The sequence below is a fragment of the Anabrus simplex genome, chromosome X, assembly GCF_040414725.1.
Source record: "Anabrus simplex isolate iqAnaSimp1 chromosome X, ASM4041472v1, whole genome shotgun sequence".
NCBI classification, from domain to species: Eukaryota; Metazoa; Arthropoda; class Insecta; order Orthoptera; family Tettigoniidae; genus Anabrus; species Anabrus simplex.
In genome coordinates, this window is record NC_090279.1 from 218,442,202 (window position 1) to 218,469,458 (window position 27,257).

Below are 27,257 nucleotides of genomic sequence, written 5' to 3' on the forward strand. Positions count from 1 at the left end.
CCAGATAGCTCTGATAGCTAGAATAAAGGATAAACAAAGGCAAGGAAGGATGGAAGAATGTAGGAAAAGTGCTTCTTTGAATTTATTTTTTGAGGTAGTACAGGTCTCCAATATTAGCATAAGGTTTGGGGGATAGGAAGTGGAGAGGGGGTTAAACTTGGTGGCTCTTGGGGTTACACAAGAATAAAGGTTGCATCAGTAGGAAAGATATTTCACTATGTATTCTATGCGGGATCAGGACGGATGACTTACATTTAGTAGGGGTGTGTGTAGAAACAGGGAACCTGAGAAAAAAGTTCCTAAGTGAAAAGCAGCAAGAAATGTGTAGAATCGGTGACAAACCATAATTTATTGCCTGGGTCTCGAAATAATGGAACATCAAGGGTAATTTGAATATATTCCTAAGTGCAGTGAAGAAGCTATGCGAAAGAAACTTGAAATTAACCTGTGGTGGTGAGGTAAGGAATGATTGTGTAAGCGCACAAGTGGAAAGGAGTATAAACGGTAATGAGGACGATCTTGAGGCAGCAGAAAAGACAGTTCACTTAGCGGAAAGAGTGGTGTTGTAGGAGTTCACTAGTAGTGGTATATAGTAATACCAGACTAGCCAAGTCAGGCAGGGAAGTTGTGGGTCAAAGCCAGGTGTTGCTTGTAGAAGTCGATTGCCTTAGTTTAAGTTATTTTTATTACGTAACCTGTTGACAAGTCACGTCTTATTTGCCAACATTGCCAATTTATACCGTGATTTTAGAGCTTCTATCTTGTTTCATTTTGTTTGTTTCATTAGACGCTCATCCTGGTTGATTCGCTCTTTACCTTTAATTCAATGTCTATGAAATGTTGTTTTTAAGAGGGCTAAATAATATAGGGCAAGTCTTGAGTAAATTAGTGTGTGTAAGAGCCAAGGTAGAGAAGTTTAGAATAAGTTAGCCACTGGGGTGGCGTTCACATGAGGATTGGTATCCGTCCATGTGAACGTCCACATAGTAGAGTTTGTATATTGTTTTTTTAAATGTATATTTTATTTTCTAGGAAGGGGCTGGGTGGGAAGAAACTACTCAAGAGAAGGGATAGGGCGGGCCTATCCCAAACGTGGTTGGCAAAGGTGAATTGTTAGAGGTCAAAGGGGAAGGGGGAGACGGGGCACCTGGGGTGCTGGAATCCAGTACGAGTGTGGCCTGTAATCCAAAGGAATGTGAGGATATAGCTTTGTCAACTCTGTATAGGGCCAGACATGTCGTTCCAGGGTTGTGGGTGCTCCTTTTTCATCTCCAGCCGGGGGGGGGGGGGACTGGGGCGGCACGGCCGGTCAGTAAGGTATTATAAGGGTGGCACTCGAGTGTGGAGAGGTTTCCTGTCCATGTGAGCTTCCACATAGTAGGCTTAGTTTATTCTATTTTGAGTTCACATGGTAGATTTAGTGCAAATTTGTTTGGTTTTTTTTGTTCTCTGTTGTAACGGGAACATTTATATGGGCTGAAACCCTGCAATGTTCGTAATATATGTTCGTATAGCGGAGAAATTGGATCTGTTCATCAGATTTAACTACTACTACTACTACTACTACTACGAAACGTTTTCATCCCTCCCCCGAAGGGGGAGGCTGGTCTCTTAAACAGTTACGCCGTCTCTCAAGCCGGGAGATTTGTTACGGTGAAAGAGATGTGCGGAGAAGGTAAGGGGGTAGGCGGCCGTGGCCTCTACTACGAAATGTCCCGGCATTCGGCTTAGTGCAGGAGAATGGAAAACCATTCTCAGGACAGCCGACGGGCGAGGCCAGGCGAGAAATGCAGCATTGTGCCCCAGGCCCGTCTCTCGAATGCAGAGGCGTAGAGTCACGGTAGGGCCGTGACCACCTCTCCTCTGCTCGGTTGGCCGGTCATAGTACAGAGCTTATGGGACAACAAGCTACTCTGCATCTACCGACTGGATTTAATCATGTCATTGCTACCGGTATGTTCGAACATACTACCTGAATATGAGGAAGTATTACATAATAGTATATTGATATCAGTCTTCTTTCTTATCAGGCTAGATTTTAATCACGCGCCTTATCTTACCTAATTAAAAGCACATCCTCTTCAAACAATAAGAACCATCAGTACCACCATCATCTTAGATCTTACATAATTGTATTCGGTGTAATGAAATCATCTACGACGCCCTATTGATTTACGTCATATTTGGCGAATCCTCTTTGGCGTAGTTCCTCAAACAGCCGTACTTAATGTGCGCGTGCGCAAAGTCCTTTTCGATTGGGAAGGTCATCTGGTAAGGTTAATTTCTGGAGAAAGAGCGTGATTTTCGTGTTAAATTATGTTTTCCAGACTCATAAAGCCCCAGACGGTAGCTGTCCTTCACAATAATGCCAAGAATATCTGCACCAGTTCGCAGGTACGTACTTTTCGTGGGACTTTGTTTGTGAAACGTGAATTTGTTATCGCCGACTGTGAATGATCAAGTTTAATATAATTTTCTTTCTTTCGACGGTCACTGAGGTCTCAGTTCATGGTGTAATTTGGGATAAATCGAAAGTTTGCTAGCTTTATATACTTCCTGATATACGTAATATGGTTATCTTAAAGTGCTTCGTATTTCACTTATATTTTACATTGAGGTTATGTATGCATTAGTGATACACTTGTAATGTCGGGTGGCTTTTTTATAAATTGAAATTAATATGATAAGTTCTAGGAAGTTTGTTTCTTTCTGAAGATGGGTTCCAAAATTACATTTGTGATTGTAGAGAAATGCCAAGGTAGCCGTTTGTGGAGCTAGTGGTGGAATTGGACAGCCCTTGTCTTTGCTGCTGAAGCAATCTCCATTGGTTACTGAACTTTCTCTGTATGATATCGTGCACACGCCGGGTGTCGCAGCTGACCTCAGCCATATCGACACCTTCTCCAAAGTTACAGGATATAATGGACCTGAACAACTTAAAGTAAGTAGGTCTACCATATTTGACATTTTACATACAATGTTTTCACGTTCCTACAGACATGTTTGTGAATATACAAATATTATTGATACTTTTTAGCTATAAATTAACGGTAAAACTAACACAAGCAGGGCATGGCACGCCTCACACTCCGCTCGCTGTACACATGGTGGCTTGGCGGCGGGTGATGCTGTCACCAACTGTTGAGAAAACGTGATGATAGGTTACAACCACTAAATTAACTTTTTTCTCGCCGTGCGGGCAGTATGCGTTGCGGTGATAGTTAAGAGCCTCTCGAAGGGAGTGTGGCCCCCTGTTCTCATGACAGAGCTTGGCCTGGATTTACAAAGACAAGTTACAACTACTAAATTACTTTTTTTTTTTTCTTGACGAGCGAGTGTTTTTATTTTGCGCGGGTTGGTGTGGTGCGCATGCAACCTCTAGCGGGAAAAAAGTTACATAGACTTCTTCACAGCTGATCAGAACTGGCCAATGGGAGTAAAGATAATGGTGGCAATTTCTTCTTTCATGCTGTCTTGCTTTCAATTTTCCTATATAAGAAATAATACTTTTTTTGGCAGCACGGTCGGATTATAGCAAGCGCAGAGGAAGGATCTCTCCTCTCTGGTACTCCAGGTATTGTAAAACATTCCTTTTCAATCTTTACTAATGATTACCAATGCCGGCCTCCTTGTGGAAGCGCCACCAAATTAACTTCCTTGCATCAATTGGTTGCTAAAGAGTATTTTCCATTGGAATTTATGAACAGATTTAAGTATGGAGGTAAGAATATGGTAAAACATCGCAAGTTGAGAAATTGCAATAAGGAGAATATTGGGTAAAACTTTCGATTATTAGGGGCACCTGATCAGGTGATATAGCTGTGCGCACTCTGGTTGTTTTGTGTCTCACTGCATTAGCAAATTTCATATTGGTCACTCTCGCAACTCGTACCTTACTTCAATATGCACTGTATGCAGATTTATTTTCTTACCACACAACTTTACTGCCATGGTTTTAATGATGTACATGTCATAGCTTATCTATCAATCACCTGCTCAGTTTATCCCTCTTCGACTGCAGTTCTTTTCTGATTGTAGTTGTCCACATAGTTCGGAACGGGATATTGCCTTACAGTTTGTGTTGAGCCTGTCTTGAGACTCCCTTCTCACAAGATGTTTGTACCACTGCAGTCAGTTGGTTTTTCCTCTTCCCCCCATACTTTGAACCTACTTCAGATTTTCTACTCTCATATCAATTCTTAATGTGGGCTTGCCTAGTGACACCTCCAGCAACATCTTCATTTCTGAAACTTGTAGCATCCATGATTGTTGGTTTTTCAGCGACCAGCAATCCGAGCCATATGACGTAGGTCTAACTGCAGTTCTAAAAGTTTGATTGGCATTTTGCTGTCAAATATCACTTATATTAGTTTTCTCCACTTCAGCAACCCTGTGTTGATGCAATTAACATCTCTATTGTCCGAAAGTAGCGACCGAAGATGTGTGAATTTGTCCACCTCTTTTAGGTTTATCGCTTGAAGATGTATATTTTGAGGAGCGGTTATGTAGCGGATACCTATCTACGAAAAGTCACTGTAAAGGCGGGATTCCACTGAGGCAACATTTGGGTGACATGGAGCATGTGGCTGGCAACAAATGTTGCTCTTTGTAGCATGCGGCATGTTGTCAGTCGGGCAAAAAGATGTGGTATGCTACATGTGTTGCCGGGTGTAGCATGCGTCACTTGTGGAGACTTGTCTCCAACTACAAACGTTATTCCATCAAGGCAACCAAGACAACAGTTCCTCACTCGACTTTGACCGGCTGGTGACTGCTATACTTCCTTGTTTCCAATTTCTCAGCCTATCGTCTCACGAATCATCCCGGAAATGTGCATGGCGCGGAGTGATCCAAGCTGATAAGGCATGGAGCCCTTGGCAAACAAACCACGTCGGAATTTTAAAGAGGCGAAAGCCATTAGTGATGATTTTTTGGAATACTTTGTCAGATGAAGGTCATGTACCATTACAGAATCTGTATGCCTAGAGGTACGGGAAGATTTAGAAACTTCTTGTTCACTGGAATTTAATGATATTTTAAAATTTAAAATATATTAGTTTTAAGCAGAATATCCTAACACTATTTTGATTATTTTACCCCCTTATAGTTCACATTTCTAATACAGTTATACTAGGCTAATGAAAGATAACTCGTGGCAACTACGACAATAAGTAGACAAAAATACCATGGCACTACAGCACTTGAAGGACCTTGGCCTACCAAGCGACCGCTGCTCAGCCCGTTGGCCTGCCGATTACGAGGTGTTGTGTGGTCAGCACGACGAATCCTCTCGGTCGTTATTCTTGGATTTCTAGACCGGGGCCGCTATCTCACCTTCAGATAGGTCCTCAATACTAATCACGTAGGCTGAGTGGACCTCGAACCAGCCCTCAGGCCCAAGTAAAAATCCCTGACCTGGCCGGGAATCGAGCCCGGGGCCTCCGGGTAAGAGGCAGGCACGCTACCCCTACACCACGGGGCCGGCAATAAGTAGACATAGTGAGGAAGAAAAAGACTATGATGAAACAGTTTTGGAAGACTGCATGATTAGAGTAGCGGCGAAGAATATCCGAATAAAAAGTAGATTAATTGTTGTGTGTTAACAGTGTAGAAAAGAGAACCATTTGTTGTTATGCTATTAAACGACGTTTTTACGAGAAATCCATAGGCATGGAAATTCCATAATATACTGATATGTAGAATTTATTATTATTATTATTACCGTATTATTATTATTATTATTGTACAATAATGTTATTGGCTTCAAGTCCCACTAACTACTTTTACGGTTTTCTGAGTCGCCGAGGTGCCGGAATTTAGTGCAGCAGGCGTTATTTTACGTGCCAGTAAATCTACAGACACGAGGCTGACGTAGGTCTACTAGAACACCTTCAAATAACACCGGACTGAGTTAGAATCGAACCTGCCAAGTTTATTATTGTTGTTGCTGTAGTTAGTACTATGTCATTAAATTCTATTTTAATAGTTATCTCTAATTTATTTATTTCTAGTGCAAACTATTGCCAGTACTAATAAGAATAAAACCAGGAACTGCATAATAATAATAATAATAATAATAATAATAATAATAATAATAATAATAATGGCTTTATGTCCCACTATCTACTTTTACGGTTTTCGAAGATGCCGAGGTGCCGCAATTTAGGCCCGCAGGAATTCCTTTATAAGTGCCACGGACACGAGGCCGACGTATTTGAGCGCCTTCAAATAACACCGGACTGAGCCAGGATCGAACCTGCCAAGTTGGGGTTAGAAGACCAGCGCCTCAACCGTCTGAGCCACTCAGCCCACTGGGTATTGAATAAATCACAATTTTATTTACAAAAGTTCATAAGCAGTTAACTTATTTCATTTATTAGAGGAAAACAGTAGCATAAAATCAATTCATCTCGCGTTCCTCATTGTAACCTGACGTTTGGAGCATCGATGTAAAGAAGAAAGGTAAGTAGATTATACGCGAACCACAGATTTCCTCTCAATGGAGAAGCAACACCAGTTTTCATTTTCTGAATGTTTTATGCTCTCGGTGGAAAGCTGGACGCATTTTTAAAATTTTCTTCAGTTCGTGGACACTGCTGTCATATTTTTCTGGGGGCCGTTTTGACATATGCTTTCTTTTCTACTGTTTTTATAATCACTCAATGTTACATTCTGCAATTCCGGAGCATTGTGATAATCCCCAATTAAATTCGCAGTTTTTTCAATAGCCCGCTTCATCTTGTCGCACGGAAATTGTAGCACCGATCCACACACTGTTGGATCCCGAGCGACACTGTGCGACAAGCATATTTTTGAAGCATGCGGCATCAGAGAGTGTTCGACAGATGGCAACATGTCTCATGCCACACAGCCGCACGCTACATGTCGTGCCGTGTTTCTTCAATTGAAAGTCGACTGCAGCATGCTTCACTGTCGCATGCTCCATGTCGCCCAAATGTTGCCTCAGTGGAATCCCGCCTTAATATTTGTCCCAAATGGAACATAACTGCTTTTACACAAATAAAGTCGAAAATCTGCGGTAAATTAAGAAATAGTACGAAATATTTTACTTACAGAGAATGATATGGGTATATACTTTACTACCTTACAACTATTTTCTTTCTGCTACGTCGCAGCCCTTCCGTATATGTTTAGTTTGTCTAACACTTTCATGTGTGATGTCTTTGCTCCCTGAAGTTGTTTGCATTAATTAGGTGTGGTTTTTTCATGTTGCTCATTCGTTTTGTGCCCCAACTCATTCATTAAATGATATATTTATTGGTCCAGGGAACATGCTATTTTCCTTTCTGCAATGCTATTTTCCTTTCAACAAAAAAGTAATATATTTATTGGTCCAGGGATCATGCTAATTTGCTGTTTAAACTGCCCGCGTTAGTCATATGGACAAAGATAATGAGAATTCACAAAGCACTGCCATTAGTCAGTGCTAGCCCTGGACCTCAAGAAAGAAACAAAAGACAGCACGAGCAGCGGAATACAACATAAGGGAGTCCTGTCTACAGCCCGTAAGTACGCATACATATTTCTCTAGTAACGACGGTATTTCTTAATTTACCACAGATATTTCACTCAATCTGTGTAAAAGCAATTATTATGTTCCATTTGGGACAAATATTACAGTAACATTTCGTAGATTGGTATGCGCTACATAGTGGTCGCATGTTGGTCGTTCCGCTGCCATTGGTTCTTGTGTCGAAATTGCTGGCTACATCATATACACAGTTAATAGAGCCTTGTAAGTCATAAAGAGGATTGAAGAAATGAAGTACAGACTGTTTCAAACGAGATAGCCATTATGTAGCTTATACACAGTCGCATCAAAAGATGAAAAAATGGAGGTTGAGGTCAGAACGAGTTCCTTTTAAACTCAGGATGTAACAAATTTGCTAGGAGAATATGATAAAATTATAATAGAGGCCAAAAAAGATAGCCCCTTTTATTTTGTGTTCACATAATACTAAATAAAAAATATATGTATGTAAAATAAGAGTTTTGTTTGTACATTGCTCAGAATTTAAAAATAATGGTATTTCTGTATTGAATGTGCGCACAGTAACAAGGAAATGCACTTTTTAATTTCCCTTCATTTCCGTCTGTACATGCATCACTAGAAAATGGCTGAAGAGAATTTAATGAAAATTGGTACGTAGAATTACGGAATGAGCCACATCATTGCTTTACTTCTTGCAGCCCAGTACTCACTACATTTAGCGACTGTCGTTTCTTTACAGTCGCAAAACCGGTGCTCAGTTCTGCCAACCTCTATACTTAGGAACTAATGAGTGAGGTGCTTCGATAGCTGGTGGTGGTGATTATTGTTACACGATTAGTCTGGACTTGTTCTTGCCGTGCGGACGGTTACGATAGGATCTGGACAAGATTCTTGCCATGCGGACGGTTAATATAGGATCTGGACAAGACCATTGGTCTGGACAGTTACAAGCCGCATTGTTATTTTACATGGTGTTTTTGGTTTGTGCTTTTATTCAGCTGGGATTGGTAACGCAATGTATTTATCAGCATTGATGGCAATGACGTCACATTCCGTTCACGTTGACCAATGAGAATGCAAGAAGGTACTTTAGCCATGGACGATGGCGGCTGCTACTCTTTATTAGGTTATAAAAGTAAGTGTACTGCTTGGGGCGGGCGTCGGTAGATGCAGAGTGGGTTTTGGCCCTTGGGTTTCGTCCTTTAAGAGCCCACGGCTTGTCCGTGGTCCAACAGCTCTGTACTATGACCGGCCAACCGAGCAGAGGAATGTTGGCCACGGCTCCACCGTGGCTCTACGCCTCTGCATTTCTGAGACAGGTCTGGGGCACAGTGCCGGACTACATGCCTGGCCCCACCTGTCGGCTTTCCTGAGAATGGTTTTCCGTGGTTTTCCATTCTCCTGCACTAAGGTGAATGGGACAGTTCGTAGTGTAGGCCATGGCCGCCCACCCCCTCACCTTATTCCGCACATCTCCTTCACCGTAACTAATCTCCTGGCCTGAGAGACGGCATCACCGTCTAAGAGGCCCGCTTCCCCCTTCAGGGGAGGAATGAAAACATTTAGTAGTAGTAGAGGAGTGTTCGCGGCTGTCTGCGGCCTCATCATTCCAGCTATGGAACTTTAGACAGATCGGTAGCGTAGTACTATTCGTTAAGTGACAAAATGTGTGGTTTTTCATTTGATAGAGTATTTCATTTGGTGGCATTGATTATAATCATGATGTTCCTACTGACGCTGTTGTAATGACCTATGTTGATGGCAGTTAGGAAAACCACTGAGAGTCTGAGGATGTAAAAACACAGGTGGAGAGAGAGTGTCTGCCATTAGGCTATACAGTGAAAACTCCCAAACTTGATTGTGACCGATGGTAGGCAAGAGGGCCTAACATTACAATGAAAAATCCCTAACCCAGTCTTCACATGAGAAAAGACATATGGTGACTTCACCGTCACGCTTGTGAAGTAACGTTAAGAGGTACACAATTTAATACAATCTTACTCACAACGTGTACAATATCTAACGTAGAATTCCGTAGCGAAGCACGGGTACTTCAGCTAGTTTGAAATGAGTACAAACATCTCTTTCAAATTAGAGGAAGCAGAGTATGTTGCATTGGAATCTTTTCCTCTTTAATTTCACCAATTCAAATAATAGTTCCTACTCTTCTCCCTCAGTAACTTCACTCATAAGAGTCCCAGCGGCTGGGCTACCGACACCAGCCTGTGGGTATGTTATACCTGCCCGCGCTTCACACCACAGCACCCGAATGTACGTTTAAAAATTAACAATCATGGTTGTAGTAAAGGGCACAGCAATGAGGTTACTGCGAAGAAAATTATTAATTGTTGGATTTTAAATGCATTTTCTTGAAATATCTATAGGAACAATGTTTTCTGTATAGTTGAAATGAAGCCACACAGCACTTCTTCAGTTGGACATCTTCACCTGTAACGAAGATATAAAGGTCTACTAAGCTTTGAAACGTATGAGAAGGTTAGACCCCTACTTATTTATTTTTTGCGATAAACTGCAAAAAAATATTGGAAATCTATTCGTAGAGTCCACTCATTCGTAATAGTACTTTTTCCCTAAGTGGGGGTTAGGAAAAGATTTGGAAGGAGTTAGCCATAGCTTTTGAAGAAGGTACTGTTCTAGTATGTTACTGGAGGGAAAATGGAAAACCACAGAAAACCCTTTAAAGAACAGCCAATGGAGAGATTCAAACCCACAGCGCCCCCGAGTTCGGGCTAAAAGCAAGTAGTACTTAGCGTCACACTACACCAGTCTTTGAAACTATGAGTTTGGTGATTCCACATTATTAATATTTGATTATGAAATTTGGGCTGTGATTTCAAACCCTCTAAATGTTGCATAACGTGCGTTTGAATTAGGCCAATTTTAGCTGTACATACTTTACATCATGAACACAATAATGTAAAAAATTGTGGTGTTGATACGTACATAAATTTAGGCCAAGTTTTATGGTTTCCCTACTGGTGTTTCATAATGCGGTCAATCTACACGAGTAAATTTGCATGTCACTAGAAAGTTCTCTCCACACACTACTCTAGAAGAGTCCTGGACCAACCTTCTGGTTAGTCTTATTCCTACTCCTAGTCCATCACGTCCTGTCAAATCGCATACGAGCCTCTCATTGGTCGGTTGGGACTTAAAGAACTACAACTCTGTAGCTAGTCCTTCCTTGAAGAGTTAGTCATCCCAAGGAGCAGTTCAGTCAGGAACGACACATCTCTAGTGTAAAAGGGCCCTGCATCGGCAGTATCTAATAAATAAAACAAATAAATGTAGGAGTGCAGTTTCAGTAACCTGAGAACCAGTGCTCCCTGCTCTAGTACCACTTACATACATATATATATATATATATATATATATATAGAATGTTAATAAATTAAGGTCAACCTAATCAGGGAGCTGTTGCAAAAACAGTGGAATGTGCTCTGTTGTACTAACTACATAACTTCAGTGGTCCGCATCGCTGGTAACATAAATTTTCTGTTCTGGTGTGACTTTCTTTATTGCTGTCCAAAAATCGTTTTAAAGTCATAAAGTATGGCTAATCTCGGACCGTCATAGTTGTGTATTGGCAGCACTTCTTTTGAAGATGTGTTCGCGATATTGGATGAATGCATCAGTGGCGTAGAGGATTTCTGGCGGTGACGATGCAGATTTCATACAAAATGACTCCACCTCAAGTTCAGACTTATAGATGATCTTCAAATTAAACTATGTTTTAGCTTTTGATTGAGGTGAATGGGGAAAGAATAGATTTATACATTTCATTTAGGTGTTATTAGTAGGATATATTTTAATTTTTAAAGTGTTTGCATGAATGACAATGTGGAATAGGTTTCGGAAGTATCTAAAATGTAAGATCTGCTAATTTCCACATAACTATATTTTTGACTAAATCATTTCATCATTTCATTGTTGCGACCTTTACTGATATTGCGATTACACAGTTAGAAATGTTGTGTGTGTGTGTCTTTAAGTAGTTCATTTGAGTATTTTTGACATACTTGATTGAAGTAGACATGAATTCCATGATATTTCAAAAACCTATTAACTGCCCAACGGAGTTATTTCTTAGTGAATTAGGACAGAGTGCTCAAATATGTCAGCCTTGTGTGTGTAGATTTACTGCCATGTAAAAGAACTTCTGCGGGACTAAATTCCAGCACCTCGGCATCTTCGAAAACTGTAAAAGTAGTTAGTGGGGCGTAAAGCAAATAAACAACTAAACACAGCGTTCTCGATCTAATGTCATTTATTAGAAATTTAAAATTTTATTCAGCCTTAAATATGTGTGGTCCCCTGTATCTCATAATGCTGGTTATGTTCCACAAGTGTCATGACGCTTACTGAGGGTTAAAATCTTCTAGTTCGGGTCGGGTTGTGAATCAAGGACCTCCACAGTTTTCTACCTCTCCACTACTCCCTTCCTCCAATATTTCTTCTACTCCTCTCTTCTCTATACTCTCCTTCACCGTATCTATCCACCTCTTTTCGGGCCTTCTATCCTATTATTTTCTCTGTAAATACTCGCGTTGGAACTCTGTCCTCTTCCATTCTCATCATGTGTCCATACCATTTCAGCTTGTGTTGCAGTTTACGAAATACAATTCTCTCTCTGATTTCTATGCTTCTGATCCTATCTCTTCATGTCTTCCCAATTATTTCTTCTAAGGAATTTGGTCTCTGCCATTTGGATTCTGCTTTCATCATGTTTTGTTTTTTATATGCGCGCCGCATGTGTCGAAGTTGGTGTGTAACACATTGAGTCCAGAATTTTCTTGCTTTCCTGTGGGACGTATACCTCTTGCACATTATAAAAGTCCATTGGCTTCTTGGATTCTGTTTAAAATTTTATTTCCCCATCTTTTGTAAGTATGCTCCCTAAATATTTGAATTTTTTCAAAACTTCTAATGGTCTGCCACTCACTTCAGTACTCAATATTCCCTGTTCCTTCCCTATTGTCTCTAGTCATCATTACTGTCTTGTACTTCTCCACACTTATTTTCATTCCATATGCCTCTACCTCCTGATTCCAGAAGGTAACTTGGTCTTGTACTTACACTTCATCTTCTTAATTTAGAAATATCTCTTTTAGAACATCACTATCCACAAGCAGTTTGTAGCAGTTTACAAATGACATTTCCAGTGTGTCACAATACTTTGATTTCGTTGCAAAACCGCGATTTAAGTTATTTAAATCTTGGAAATGTTTTTAGGGTCACAGTTCATGTCGATCTTGCCAATTCTGCAGAAGCTAAATAAATGTGATCATTCTTAAATGTCAGATTCAAAAATAATTAAAATGTCTGCCTGCTGGTTGTGGTAAAAGTACAAGAAGCAGGATTTGTCCTGAAACTCTCTCGTGCAGGGATTGAAGTGTCTTCTCATTTCTTCTTTTGAATGATCTTGCTGAAACAAACCTCTTATTTATAGAGTAAGTCAGTAAATCATAGGTGGTTTTTATTTTCCTTCTTATTTCTCTCCTTGTTTCAATTTTCTTTTCAGACAGCCTATTTGAACGAAGAGCCAGTCCTCACTTTGAACATTGGTAACATTCTTGCTTCACTATGCCCACTTCTGCGTGATGTTTTTATGGAACGGGTTCTAACTCCAGTACCGATCCTCCTGGTTCCAGGTGTTACTAACACACTTCCCTACCACAAGTGTCCATCTGGTTGGTCATTTTTCTTCTGTTATTAGCATCTCTGTAGCATGTACAATAAGTATTAGACACGACCTAATAAGCCAAAAGTATATTTCAACCTTACTTTGCTTTCATGTGCACTGTAAATGAAATTGCTTGATCACAAACATATCGACTAACTTACTGTATTTTTGAACTGTCAAGGGAGAAGAGATTAACAAACGTTTGTAATAAAGCTTAGTGATCAATTACATTGTTTTCATGATATTTCAAGCCATTTTTAGCAGTGTTCATGTTCCAATACTATTTTGAATTGACTTTACAATGTGCGAGATTTATTTAAACTAGAGGTGTTTCAAATCCTAGGTCAGGCAGCGTATTTAAGCTTGCACAGTGAAATTGAGGTCTTAGTTTTGTGCCAGTGATGAGTTGATGTTGCCAAATGATGGCGATGATTACAAATTTGATGTAGAATCTGAGGCACGAGTAAAGACCTCTGTCGTAGAACGTTGTTTGGCCACCTTTAGTTTGGATTTCTCGTTAGTCCAGATCAAATTTAGCAAAAGTGTTAATGAATATTATTTTATGCAAAGGCATATTAATTTTTTATGCAGAACAAATAATTTAACACACGTTATAGTACAGTGCTTTATTTCCGAAACTGTGAGTGAATAACTTGTTTAAATTTTGTTTTTTAAGTGATCAGTAAATTATTCCGTATTCTGTATATTGTATGATTAGTTATATGTAGTAACTTTGAACTAACACCTGGCAGTGGGTGTGGCAACCCCATCGTAATAATAGCCTATATATGATATGGTACTAGTAAATCAACCTCGGAAGAGGAAAATGAGGAAGTGCCATAAATACCCCAACCTGTCAGGAGCTGGATAGGGGGATATGACGACGATAGTAACCTTGAACTGTTTGAAGTGGCTCAGTTATTTTTGTAAAGAAGTAAGTTGTAGGTTTCAAAAATATATTGTGCAATGGCGTTTTCCCCAGTATTTTTGTATAATCTAGATTTAAATTAGTCTGGAGAATAGAGGTTGTGCTGACTGAATATTGGTTCGATGGTAATTGACCCTATTTCCTTACTTGTCTTGTCATGAGAATATCGATGTCAACCCATATTCCCTCTCGCTCCTCTGTTCTCCGCACAGTGCACTGATGGACGATGGGTAGCTGCCAACATGACAAATGTATAGTGCATAACCATGCTGAGGACGAACATTACTGTCATAACGCCTCCAGTGGTCTGTAAGCTTCCATCGTTGATTCACTGATGAACTCGGTCTCGCTCTGACAATACTAGAGCAGGAGCGTGGCTGTGTGGACAAGAGACTGGAGTCTCTTGCTCACATTTGTTCACATTAAGACACGACAGGTTGACTTAATACGAAATGTATAGTTTCATCAAATATCATTATGGCTATGTCCTTTCCGTTTATGCAAAGCTTCTCATCCTCCTTTTGGGTGTCTGGCTTTGGACACGGCACTGGCGGAGTTAAATCCTTTCCGTCTACATCATCTTTAAAGTCTGTACTCTGTATGATAGCAAGAGTTTCCTCCACAGTATGTAGTTTCTTCTACATGATGGAATATGGTACCAGAATGCTGTGAGCTGTCTACAGAAGTGCTAATACATTCGCCGTGACCAACTACTCGGCAGGTGCAAAGGTCGCCCGAACCCTTACCTTAGAACTGACTTTCCCTGACATCTGGGGACTCTATTGCTGTATAACTACATATTTTCAAGACAACCACTAGATTCTACAGAGGTCAGACTACCGTAGAGAAGTCCAGAAAAGTCGAACAACAAGCAACTTCTGCAGTAGTCCACATACTTAATACTGCCAGTGTCCTAATTACTGATTAAGGAGGGTTAGGTTACTGTTTGTGGTAAAATTGCTGATACTGATGTGTTAGATTGTGGTTTACTAGAAAGCACTGTTAGTGACACGGCTTGCACAGGAAGTATCGCCATAATTCGCTCCATGTTGTAGGACGACTCGGTGATGCCAGTGTTGCTGCTGTATTAACAGTAGAAAATGTTTAAAGAACAGACAGAGAGAGATAACTAAGAGGAAACTTAATAGTAACGAGTTCCTTAGAAATTAAGAACTGGTAACAAGAAAGAAACAAGAGGTATAGTGAAGTGACTAGAAAGAGATCAGGATGATTTTTCATCAGAAGACAGGGATCTTGCTTACAAAGATTATAGTGATGTTGATAGTTTCAGGGAACATAGTCAAGTAATAATAGCGGCGTGAACGATGTAAAGACTGCTTAGGAGTTGGATCTTTGGCTTGGAGATGGTCAAACATTTTCAATATACCAAAAACAATTCCATTGACTGATTCATTGCTGAAGACTGGAAAACAGTTAACGAATATTTTGGCATTGATCCATGACGAATGCAGCTTTCCAAAAATGTAAGTTTTTGACATTCGCAGTAGGAAAATTTACTCCATAATTCCTAAAAGAAGAGCTTTCTGTCCTTGCAGATGAAACTATCACTCGTGTTCCAATCATTTAAGTTTGGTTTTGAAGAGATATCAGTCACTTTTACGTAAGATATTTACTGTTGCTGGAAATTGGTAGAGCGTTAAACAGTTGCAAAACTGTGTAGTGGCCTGTTTCGGAATGTACGAGGATAAACAGGGAATGAGAAATATGCATTTAAGAGTACCATTAAGAATTCTGTAGAGGTTTGTCAGGTCCAAGATGTTGCAGTATGAGACAATTTCTTTGGTACTAAACTGTCTCAGAACAGGATTACAGGCTTTTGCAATGTACAGAAAGAATGATGACCAAATGGAGGATCAAAAATCCATGATAGAACGGAAGTATAATTAAAGGGCATGTAAGTAACAAATTTCAGTGAACTGAACAGAAGTCGAAGAGATCTCGTGGCATGGGATTTTACTGGACCAATATTAACAGGGAAATTTAATTTACTGTCGTGCTTTACTTCAAGATCTTTGACCTGAAGTGCCATTTATTTCATAACTGTGGGTAGGCAGGTTGTCTAGTCACTTAGTCAGCACACTACCATATTTACCCCATGTCATTTTCCCCACCTATAGTTTTGAAATGGAAATTTTGGGAAAATTCATATAATTTTCCCACTGGGATTATGTAGGGAGTTTTCATCATAGTGTTTTCTGCTTCTGTTTTGCAAAATGTATGGTCATGAAAACGTGGTTTTACCGGCCTGTGATCAGCGTACTATGCGTGCATTGCTAGTATGCTTGTGGTAACAATTTGGGAGATGCCGGTCTCTTCGCTAGTTATTTGTACGGATGGAAGTGAACAGTGGTTAGCAGCGGGTAAGCAGAGGTGCCAATTATTATGAAAGAATACATTATCACCAAAAAAATTCCAAGGGAAAAAACTGTTTAATCCTTTTGAGCATTACCGTTCAACTCTCCTGGTTTCAGTGCTTGTGATTTGGCACCTGTACTTATTCAATTGTCACTTCCTTTTGCACCCATGTGCATTGTGACATTAACTGCAGGAGCTCTACTCCACTGTCAAACCTTAAGTAATGTTGTATTTGCAGTATTACGTGTACCTGACAGCAACTCTCCCACAGAAGCATTTTTCATTGTTGACAGGAAAAATCAGACATTCTGCACTGCAATAGCATATAGTTGACAAGAGGAAAATGCCATCATGGGGGGAGGATTCTTCAAGAAAACATACACTGAAAAGCAGCTCTACCCCTTGCAGGTGGAGGATGCAATAAAAAAGAATACACCAACGGTATCCCCTGCCTGTCATAAGAGGTGACTATAAAGGGTGACCAAGGGATGATTGTATTAGAGCCATGAAACTACTCACGTGGGGAACACCATGGGTCGCCTTTACTTCCGAGTAGTACCACTATGTTAGGTACACAAAGGCCCAATTTCCTCAATGAATGTTAACTCTGCTGTTAAGGAGACTTAACACATAATTCAACAAAATGGTCGTCTCATCAAGAATTAACTCTTAACAAGTTAATACTTATGTTAAACCTCTTAACAGCCGCTAAAATTTATATGGAGGCATCTAAAGACGTAATGTTGGAGCTTTACTGCTGTATGAAAACTATTTATAAACTGAAGAAGGCAAAGGACGACCCATACTAAGAAAAAACGACTTTTTAGAGTTGTCAGAAGAAAGATTTCTGCAAATATATCTAATTACCAAAGCCGTAATGAACAAGGTACCGGTACTAGAAGAAATTGAAAATAGGTTAGTTTCCAACAGATTGAAACTTATCAGTGTCTCCAGGGCAGCAGTTGCTTATAGATTTTACAAGGAGAGGTCCGACCCTGCATCCAGTCAATTTCTACAAGGTTCGCAGGCGAGTACAGTGACCACTAGGCCACCACTCTGTTTGACTGAGTAACTTCAAGTACATACCGTATGTGTTGTATTGGAATCGGGGATTCATCAATTCTTCAGAAATGATTAGGTTGTGGACCTGACATGTTTAACTAAAATTGTTCGCCCTTTAGTGTTCTGATGTAGATGTTGATTCCGTTAGGGAAATGAGAATCAACATCTACATCATCTGATGGCCAGGCAGGCATCAATTTTTGTTAATGAGACAGTCTCTCATAGTACATTGGCACTGCCGGTGGCTCCAAGTAGCCTATGCAGTGGCCTCCAAGGAATGCACTAGCCATGCGTCTTGGTGGGTGTGCTATTTACCAACTGATGAGCCCGACTTAGCACACTGGGACGAAATGCTGGCAACTGGGAACGAGTTAGCTGGAAAATTTATATTGGTATTTTAGTGTTCTACCCCCTCCACTTTGGCCGAAGTGGAACCTGTGTCATGACATTTGACCTTTTTTTTTTTAAAAAAACGAAAGCATAATGACCTTATACACGAATTACTGTTGTGTCCCCCCACAGGTACATTGAAGCTCGTTGAAACCAGTTGACCACAGGGTCTGGCCTCTCCTTGTTAGATATTATGCTTGAGACACTTTTCACGTAATTGTAGGCGACTATATTCACGAGTGCAACACAAGTGTGTATAATTCTGCAAAGAATTCCTGCTGCCATTGCAGCATTAACAAGGCATTACATTAATTTCCCTGCAGTAGAAGAATGCCCCAAAAAAATTCAAGATATATCAATTATCACATTTGCCCAGTGATGTAGGAGCCTTAGATTGCACTCATATAAGAATATATTGAATGTTGTGATATAATAGTTAGTCTTTCGTTTTCCAGGCACACTCGCATACTTTAAAATTTATACTGGTTACAACATATGTCCCGCATTCATCATAATAAGGCTTTTGTTGCCTCATACTACACATGTTTACGTCTTAGCAGTCTCTGCTAAGCATAACCTATAATAATGTCAACTATGTGTGACAAAATACTATTCCAACATACCGCTAGGAGCACTGTATGTAAAGAAACAAAAGACGCTCAGTGCCAAACTCGTTCAGACATCTCAAGTAAATGTGTTATTTCATAACAAATGTTGGAAATGAGTTCGTGAAACAGGGCACTTTTAACCTGAATGTTAAATTATTAACAGTTGTTAGTTAACATTTGTTAATTAAAATTGAACAGAAAGTTGGAGAAACCGGGCCAATAGGTTTGTGATTAGTAGCGGCAGAGAGTGGCTTCACTGTGGGTTCACAGTTCCTGTGATTATTACCACTATATGCGGTACACCCCGGGAATACCGGCGCCCGTGATTAATACATCATAGGTGAGAAACACCATAGGTCTGTATTACCTGTGCGACGTACAATACTTGTGAATAGTACCGTTGTGTGTGGAACACCGTGAGTCTACGCTACTTTTGAGTAGTACCGCAACATGAGATATACCTTGGTTCTACTTTACTAGTGATTATGAGGGGCTGTTGACCTGGAATTTGGACCCCTTTAGACAACAAGCATCCTCGATTCAAGATTGTGGTTTGAAAGCAGTCAGTAATACTATTGCTTTAAGATAGTTTCTGGGAAGGTGGGTCATTGCGGGTCGGATGTTTTAGGTTCATATTTATTGTTCATCGTCGTCTTTTAGAATTCTAGTCAGTGGATCGATTTAGGAATATTTTTAACTTTCAGTAACTTATTGCGAGTTGGATCCGCTGATCATTTTAAATCCGTATTCATCCATTCATTCTTTGTCATGTTTTGAATTCTGGTCAGTGGATGAATTTTTGACTTTTAAATTGTTGTTACATTTCGTACCATTAGGGACCGATGACCTAGATATTAGGCCCCTTTAAACGAGCATCATCATCATTATGAAAAGCAGCTCTTCACTGGGCGAGCAATACGGCGTATCTGACATTGCTTTTCTTATCCATTATTTTCCTGAAGACTCGTCATGCCTCCCAGCCACGTATGGATATGCAGTCCATCAGAAGAGTTTTTTTTCGTGTTCAATTTCCGATGCAAAAATGTAAAGGAAAAAGAATCGCACCGCACCGTAGAAATGTATGTTTGTATGACGTATTTACGCACTCCTACTGTAGAATGTATTTAAGGTTCATTTTCCTTTACACATCAGCACAGGAAAATGAACGCCACAGAAATTGTTCCAATGGGCTGCATATCCATACGTGGCTGGGAGGCGTGACCAGTCAAGGATAATAATGGACAGGAAGAACATTGTCAGATATGCGATATTGCTCCGGCAGTGACGAGCTGTTGGGTGCAAAGCAAGCTACAAAGGTTTTTTTTAATCATAGAAAAGGGGCAATGTGCAAATTTTATTGTGTAATATGATATAAGTAAGAATGGACTGCTGTCGGGAAGCACAAATGGGGTGTCATTATCGAGAGGGAAGAAGCATGGGTTTTGAATCCATTTTCTAATGGGGTGGTAGGATTACTGATAACCCACTTCAAAGGTTGGCATCTCTGGGTAAGAAGAACGGGGTTTCAGCGCACAGTTTAAGTTAAGTGATCGTGTTCTCTGTTGGTACTGGCACATGCAAGTTTTGTGTAGAACCATTCCCTGTACACTACTGGTGCAAACGGAAAGAAAAGTTGCAATGTGCCAAGAAGACATCTCCATTTCAGGTACCAAACTCGGGCAGTATCCAGAAATTGAAATGGAACTCTTAAAATGCGTAACTGGATTAAGAAATTATTACTATTCAGTTTCCAAAGAAATGGTACAGTTAAAAAGGTACAAAAGACCACAAAGAAACTGATATCGGAATGTTGCAGTTTAAAACAAGCAGAGCCTGCTTGCATTGATTCATAAGAACAACTTTTCTCTTCGAAGGACATCTGTATGATAGTGATTGCCAAAGGACCATACCAATAAAAGCAGTCAAATTTTGTTGGTATTTTAGATTCAAAATGAAATTTGCATTATTTTCTCACCCCTACTTTTTTGTGGTTAAATAGTGCTTTAAATGCAGGAAAATTGAGTAAATATGGTTCTATTGCTAGTTCAGTCGTAGCTTGTTGTGCAGTATTTTACTTAAGTTTGAACTGTTATCATTATGTCAGGAGTAATCACTTTGCTGAACAAGAAAGGTCTTTCTATAGCAGTAATAGAAAAGCTTGAAAAGGGTTCATCCATGGCAAGTATTTTTGGAGAGTAAGAAATCGCAAAACAAACTGTCACGAACATGAGGAAGAAATTATTGGTGCTAAAATGTTGTGGAAGAGTGAGAATGTGAAGTGAAGTCAAAGAAAGAGTCTGCAGAACAAACTAGTAGTTCACGCAACCAAGTTTGAGTGGATCGACAGTTGAAGGAACCGAAGTTCAAACTGACACCGAAACATTGGCAAAGCAGATAGCAATAAACTTTCAGAGTCTTCTTGCTGACTTTCCAGATTTCGAAGATGTTGTAAAGTAATGGAATTTGTTTTAGGCCTGCAACCTTTGAATGTACCATAATAAACGTGTTTTGCTGCTATAAATGGAATTTTTCCTCTTTCTATTCTTGTAGGTTATATCACTTAATCTGGAACTTTTCTAATCCAGTCAAGTTAGTCCGGATTGAGTTTCTGCTGTACATCGTTTGATATTACATAATGAATTTTGTTTATAGACGGAAGAAATGTAATTTTCCTCTGGGAATGAAGAATAGGGAATTAATGAACGTAGGTTTTCGTGGCTCATTGTATTAAAATAAATAAATATAACTGAATTAAGGCCACTTATAAACATTTTAAAAACCCAAGTTTTACGTCAAATTACATCGGCCTTCATCAGGGCATATGGAGGTCAGCCTCCGACAGTGGGCAAAGAAATTCTCGGAAGGAACGTGGAAGTCACGACCATACAGTCCACAGATCCCCGCTAACTGAACTCTGGTATCGTTGTGCTGTGCTGTGGTGGTTGGGAGGGAAGTTAACTGATTCACTGCCCTCTGTCGACAGTATTTTTGAGTGCGTCCCTCTGTGCGATGGTGGTGTTATGCATGTATTTCTGGAGTACAGGTCTCCATGTAACTTGAAGCTGTCTTCCCTGTTGATGTTATTTGGGCAGAGCTTATCTCCATAGCTTCCTTCACAAGTCGAGCATTGAAGACTTTTACACACGCGATGAGCTTCGCCTGGTCGAAAAGGATTTCGTGGTCTGTTCTGTAGAAGTGTTCTGCTATGGCAGACTGGCTTTTAGCATTTTCTGTGGAGGATGCAAGAGTGACATTTTTCACTGACCTAATGTGTTCTTTCACCCTGGTGCTAACGAGCCTTTTTGTCATGACAATATATGAGCAACCACATGGAACTTCATAGACACCCAGTGTTTCAAGAGGTGGTTTTTCTTTGACTGGTCGAAACAGGGATTTGAGCTTGCAGTCTGTGGTGAGAACTGGAATTGCATTGTACTTCCTAAGAATGCGCTGTATTCTGTCAGTTATACCTGCCCCGTAGGGAATAGTCATGGTTTGTACTATCCCTGTTGGGCTGCTTGACCTTCACAGCTCGTACTGGACGTATAACCATTTTTCTTCACAGATGTTGTCACTTCTCGTAATGCACTCGAGCGGTTATCAGCGTTTGCAACATTATTCACCCTAGTATATAACGTTCAGAGGAGAGCTTTAAATTTTTACATAATATTTTAAAACTCTGCTTAATATTGTGCATACGTGCTCAATTGTTACAGACTCTAAGGAAGTCATTTAAAATTCAACATGTTTTTAAGACGTACAACTCATGTTAACCATTTTAAGTGTATTTTCAAGGCAAATTTTATGTAAATTTTGTGTTAATCCAGATATATTTTTGATTTATGTATTTGTTTGAACTGATGATTCCAAGAGAATTGAAACTAGTCTTCATTTATTAAAGGTATAAAGGTATAAACATCTCTCGACTGATTCCAATGATATAAGTCAAACGTCAACACGGAGAAGAAAGATATAAATTATGACATACATATGTTGATTTTTCAGGATGCCCTCAAAGGTGCCGACATAGTCATCATCCCGGCTGGTGTTCCGAGGAAGCCCGGCATGACCCGAGATGACCTCTTCAACACCAATGCCTCCATCGTCCGCGATCTTGCCGCAGCCTGTGCAGAAGCCTGCCCCAAGGCTCTCATCGGCATCATCTCCAACCCTGTGAGTAGTCGTTAGTTTGTCACCCTCTTCAAAGCAACACAAAATACTGAAGATTTGTCAGGAGCGTCGATGTCCATGAATCTGGGAAGCAGAAACAAGAGAGTCGGAGGTAGAAGAACTGGGATTAATGAGACGGCTGTCCTGCGTATGGGAGCAAGTCAATAAGTATCTGCAATCAACTTTTATAATTTATTACAAAACCAGTGCCCACTTTTTATTGATAACATTTTTCAACATAGTCACTCTGCTTTTCAATGCACATGGTCCACCGTTTCACAAGCTTTCTGATACCCTCAGCAAAAAAGAGTTTATGGTTGCGCAGCAAGCCACGTATGCACCGCTTTCTTCCCCTGTTGATCGGAGTTGAATCGACGGCCGCTTAGAACCTTTTTAAGTGGACCAAACAGATGGTAATTCGATGTGGCAAGATCAGGACTGTACGCAGGATGCTCTAACACACGCGCTCGTGAGACCACTTTTGTGTTGTTCAATCCACTTGCAAACACTTCGCTGTGGCAAAACATTGTCCCTGTATTGTGCTCCTGGTACACCCTCAGACCACAAAAACCAGATTACGGAACGCTCTTCTTCCTCGGTGCAAACAGAGTAGCGCGGCCATCTTTACGTCGCAACAGCGCAAGCTGTACTGATCTGATAATGCTCAAACTTACCACATATGTAGACAACGGTGCCATCTAGTGGCTGGTGAGCACACAATGCCACAGAGCAACATTGTGGATAGTTATTGACTTGTCTCTTTCTATTGTTCCTCTTTCCTACTCTGAACTGTTATGTTCATCTTATTGGGTGCTCCTATCTCTCTATAAAGGACCTCTGACCAAAAAAAATAATGTTCTTGCTATTATATCAGAGCAAAAAAAATTACCTAAGATTAAGGTGTGGGAACTACAACAGATTGGAAAAAGGACTGACTATCAGGACCGTATAAGAGACAACTGCCTATGGAAGAAGTGGTGAGGTGGAGTGGACAAGATTTAAAAACACCTCGATAAAAGAAGCAATAGAGGATTGCAGGAAGACAAGTGCGAGAGTAAGGGAAAAAGGGACACCCTGGTGGAATGAGAGAGTAAGATCCTCAATAAAGGAAAGGAACATAGCACAAAAAGAACGACAAGGAGAGAAATCCAAGCCAGAACAGGTAAGGGACGAGGGGAAGATCAGAGACCTCGAGCAAGTTTACCGGGACAAGAAATTGAGAGTTAAAAGAGTAATAGAAGAGAAGATAAAGTACTGGGAGAAATTTACTCAAAAACTGAAGGAATACAGCATGAGTCAATATGAAACTATTGTTCAGAGTGTTCAAAAACAAAAGGAATTCAGTTGAAACCATCAAAGCAATTGAGGATCCTAATGGAAATCTGGCCAGGAAAGAAGAGAACATCACAGAGGTTCTGAGGAATCATTTTGATCATCTATTGAACAGGACAGAAGCAGACCAGAGAACAAAAGAACCAGCTGTTGAAACCTGCACAGAGGTACCTCCCATTATGTGGGCAGAAACAGAAGCAGCCCTTAAGAGGATGATGCAAGGGAAATCCCCAGGAGTCGAAGTGAGCACGGACATGATTAAAGCAGCAGGAGTCCAGGGTTTACAGTGGCTACACAGAGTGCTCAATGCAGTTTGGAAAGATGGCAGGATACCTACTGATTGGAGCAAGGGTATCATTATCACATTATCACAAGATATGTCCAGCTCCATGGCTAAATGGTTAGCTTGCTGGCTTTTTGTCACAGGGGTCCCGGGTTCGATTCCCGGCAGAGTCGGGAATTTTAACCATCATCGGTTAATTTTGCTGGCACGGAGGCTAGGTGTATGTATCATCTTCATCATTTCATCCTCATCACGACGCGCAGGTCGCCTACGGGAGTCAAATCGAAAGACCTGCACTTGGCAAGCCGAACCTGTGTTCGGACACTCCCGTCACTAAAAGTCATATACCATTTCATTTCACCACAAGATATGGAAGCAGAATTTTGCACATACAGTGTTCTCCCTAGGACCTTTTTAAATGGGCACATCGCCCAGCTGTTTTCACTGACCGCCCAGCTACAATAATCTAGATATCTGCTAGTTACATAATATTTCAAGTTGCTTTACGTCGCACCAACACAGATAGGTCTTATGGCGATGATGGGATAGGAAAGGGCTAGGAGTGGGAAGAATGCAGCCGGGGCTTTAATTAAGGTACAGCCCCAGCATTTACCTGGTGTGAAAATGGAAACCGTGGAAAACCATCTTCAGTGCTGCCGACAGTGGGGTTTGAACCCAATATTTCCCGAATGCAAGCACACAGCTACATGTTCCTAACGCGCTTGGTTTACGTAATATTAATACATATTTCAGTCATTGAAAACCTACAACCTGTTTTCCACTCAGTGACCGGGTCAGGGATGGAATGAATGAAGCCCCATCTTGCGGCGAGATAGGAATTGTGCCAGCTGCCGAAGCCTGTCGCACTCCTCAGGGGCAATGATTAATGACTGACAGATGAAATGCATGGAGTGACTGGGATTTGAACCATGGAACCCAGCTGTGAGAGGCCGGCGCGCTGCTGCCTGAGCTACGGAGGCTACGCATATTTGTCGTTATGTGTTCCAAATTAAAATGTGAACACTGTAAAACTGTTTATGTAAATGAAAAATCTTCATTATTGTCAGCATAATTGCGCAAGTTACATCGGAGTACTGCTTATCACGTAGTGTTGTGCGTGAGCAGTGTCTGGATTGGCGTGGAATCGAATGCGAGCACTCGATTCCGCGGGACGTAACAAACCCATCTAGCTCTCCACAGCAACAGAGTGATTATGAACGAGCAGTAGAATATTAGGTTCAAACTACTCCGTTACGTCTTCTTCATGATGACACTAAAATAGTTCATTTTTGCTGTTAATGTTTACCTGTCTAATATTATTGTTAATGACCTGAGGTGAATAAGTTGAAATTTTATCATATTTAATTTTTATGTAGTATTCCCCACCCGGCTACTCATTCCTGCCACCCAGCTAACGAAAATTTCTGGGGAGAACACTGCACATACCTTAAAGACTTCGTTTAGTATCTGTGGTAGCTAATGTTACACTTACCGAGTTTGATAGCTGCAGTCGCTTAAGTGCGGCCAGTGTCCAGTATTCGGGAGATAGTGGGTTCGAACCCCACTGTTGGCAACCCTCAAGATAGTTTTCCGTGGTTTCCCATTTTCACACCAGGCAAATGGGGCTGTACATCAAAGGAAGGACAATAAGTTCCACCTTCTCAATACTATATATTGTGTGAAAGTTTTACATTACAGTTAAAACATCACAACTTTTGTACATTCGGTACCGGTTTCGACAGATTCCCTGTCATCATCAGCCGAGAATAATTAAACAAAGACAAGTATAGATCATGATTCTTATGGTGTGATTACAATGGTGGATTAAAAATATACATTATATGATTAAAATAGTATGTGTGTATATATATATATATATATATATATACACAAATTAAAGGTAAGTAAAATGGGAATGGTCATTATTCTATGAGGTGTACACCTTAATATTTCTAATTAAAAGGTTAATTTGTTAAAAGAAATTTTGTTCTTGTAATATATAATTAGGGCCTATAGTGAAATTTGATTGTAGGCTTAAATCTGTAATATTTTAACTTTTTGACCAGTCAATTGATTGAAGTTATGTAGCCATGTTTGACACATTAAAAAGGTAAACAAACATTTAGTCGAATGGTGTTCCACATAAAATATGTACAATAAAATTTGATTGGAGCTTCAACTTGGACTTAAGAATGGAAGAATTATATTAATGTTCAATGCAAGCAGAAATAGATGAGTTAATTTTTTCACTATGTACTGATGTTGATAGTTAGATCCATTGAACAGTTCAATATGTCGATTTGTATTCTGGAATGGTTTACAATATTTTGAGGAATAGTAATTGAGGTTCTTGCTAAGGTGGTACTTGAAGATCTTGTGTTGTAAGTTGTGAATACATAAATGATTTGGAAAGATCCTGATCCAAGTCGGAACCTCAGGTGCCAAGTTGGTAGTAGATGTATCGGAGTGGAACTAACATTCAGCCTGTTAGTTCCACTCCGATTTTTTTTTTTCCCATTGATTAATTTTAATATGTAATGAACCCTTTAAATTCTTAGAGTTATGGGTGCAAAAAATAACAGCAGAAAATATCCACAACAACTCAAAACGAGGCGAAAAAGGTCAAATAAAAGATGGTCGCTACCGTTCCCAAACATAAGGAAACCTGTCTGTCTCTATTTTACACTTCGATACAAACACCCAAATAAAAGAGGCATTTTCCCCTCTATTAATAATTTTAATTGAGGCTGTCCTATCTTTTTGCTGTAGTGATGCCAGTTTAGTAGTTTTCTCACCAAAAGTCTTTTCTTAGGCTAGTGGCTAGTGAGAATTCAAGAGGATTTTTTATCTGTTGTGTCCAATCCTTGTCCCATTTCTCTGGCCTACAGGGC

General features: G+C 40.2%; 1 protein-coding gene across 1 annotated transcript in view; it reads left to right on the forward strand.

Annotated features, from left to right (window-relative positions):
* The first annotated feature begins 2,237 nt into the window (after nucleotides 1-2,237).
* The window catches only part of Mdh2 (malate dehydrogenase 2), a 46,769-nt gene continuing 21,749 nt past the window's right edge, over nucleotides 2,238-27,257 (forward strand). The window contains exons 1-3 of the mRNA XM_067159048.2: nucleotides 2,238-2,394; nucleotides 2,747-2,941; nucleotides 22,587-22,754. Of these exons, the coding sequence (XP_067015149.2) occupies nucleotides 2,317-2,394; nucleotides 2,747-2,941; nucleotides 22,587-22,754 (441 nt within the window). The 5' untranslated portion in view covers nucleotides 2,238-2,316. The remainder of the gene's footprint in view (nucleotides 2,395-2,746; nucleotides 2,942-22,586; nucleotides 22,755-27,257) is intronic.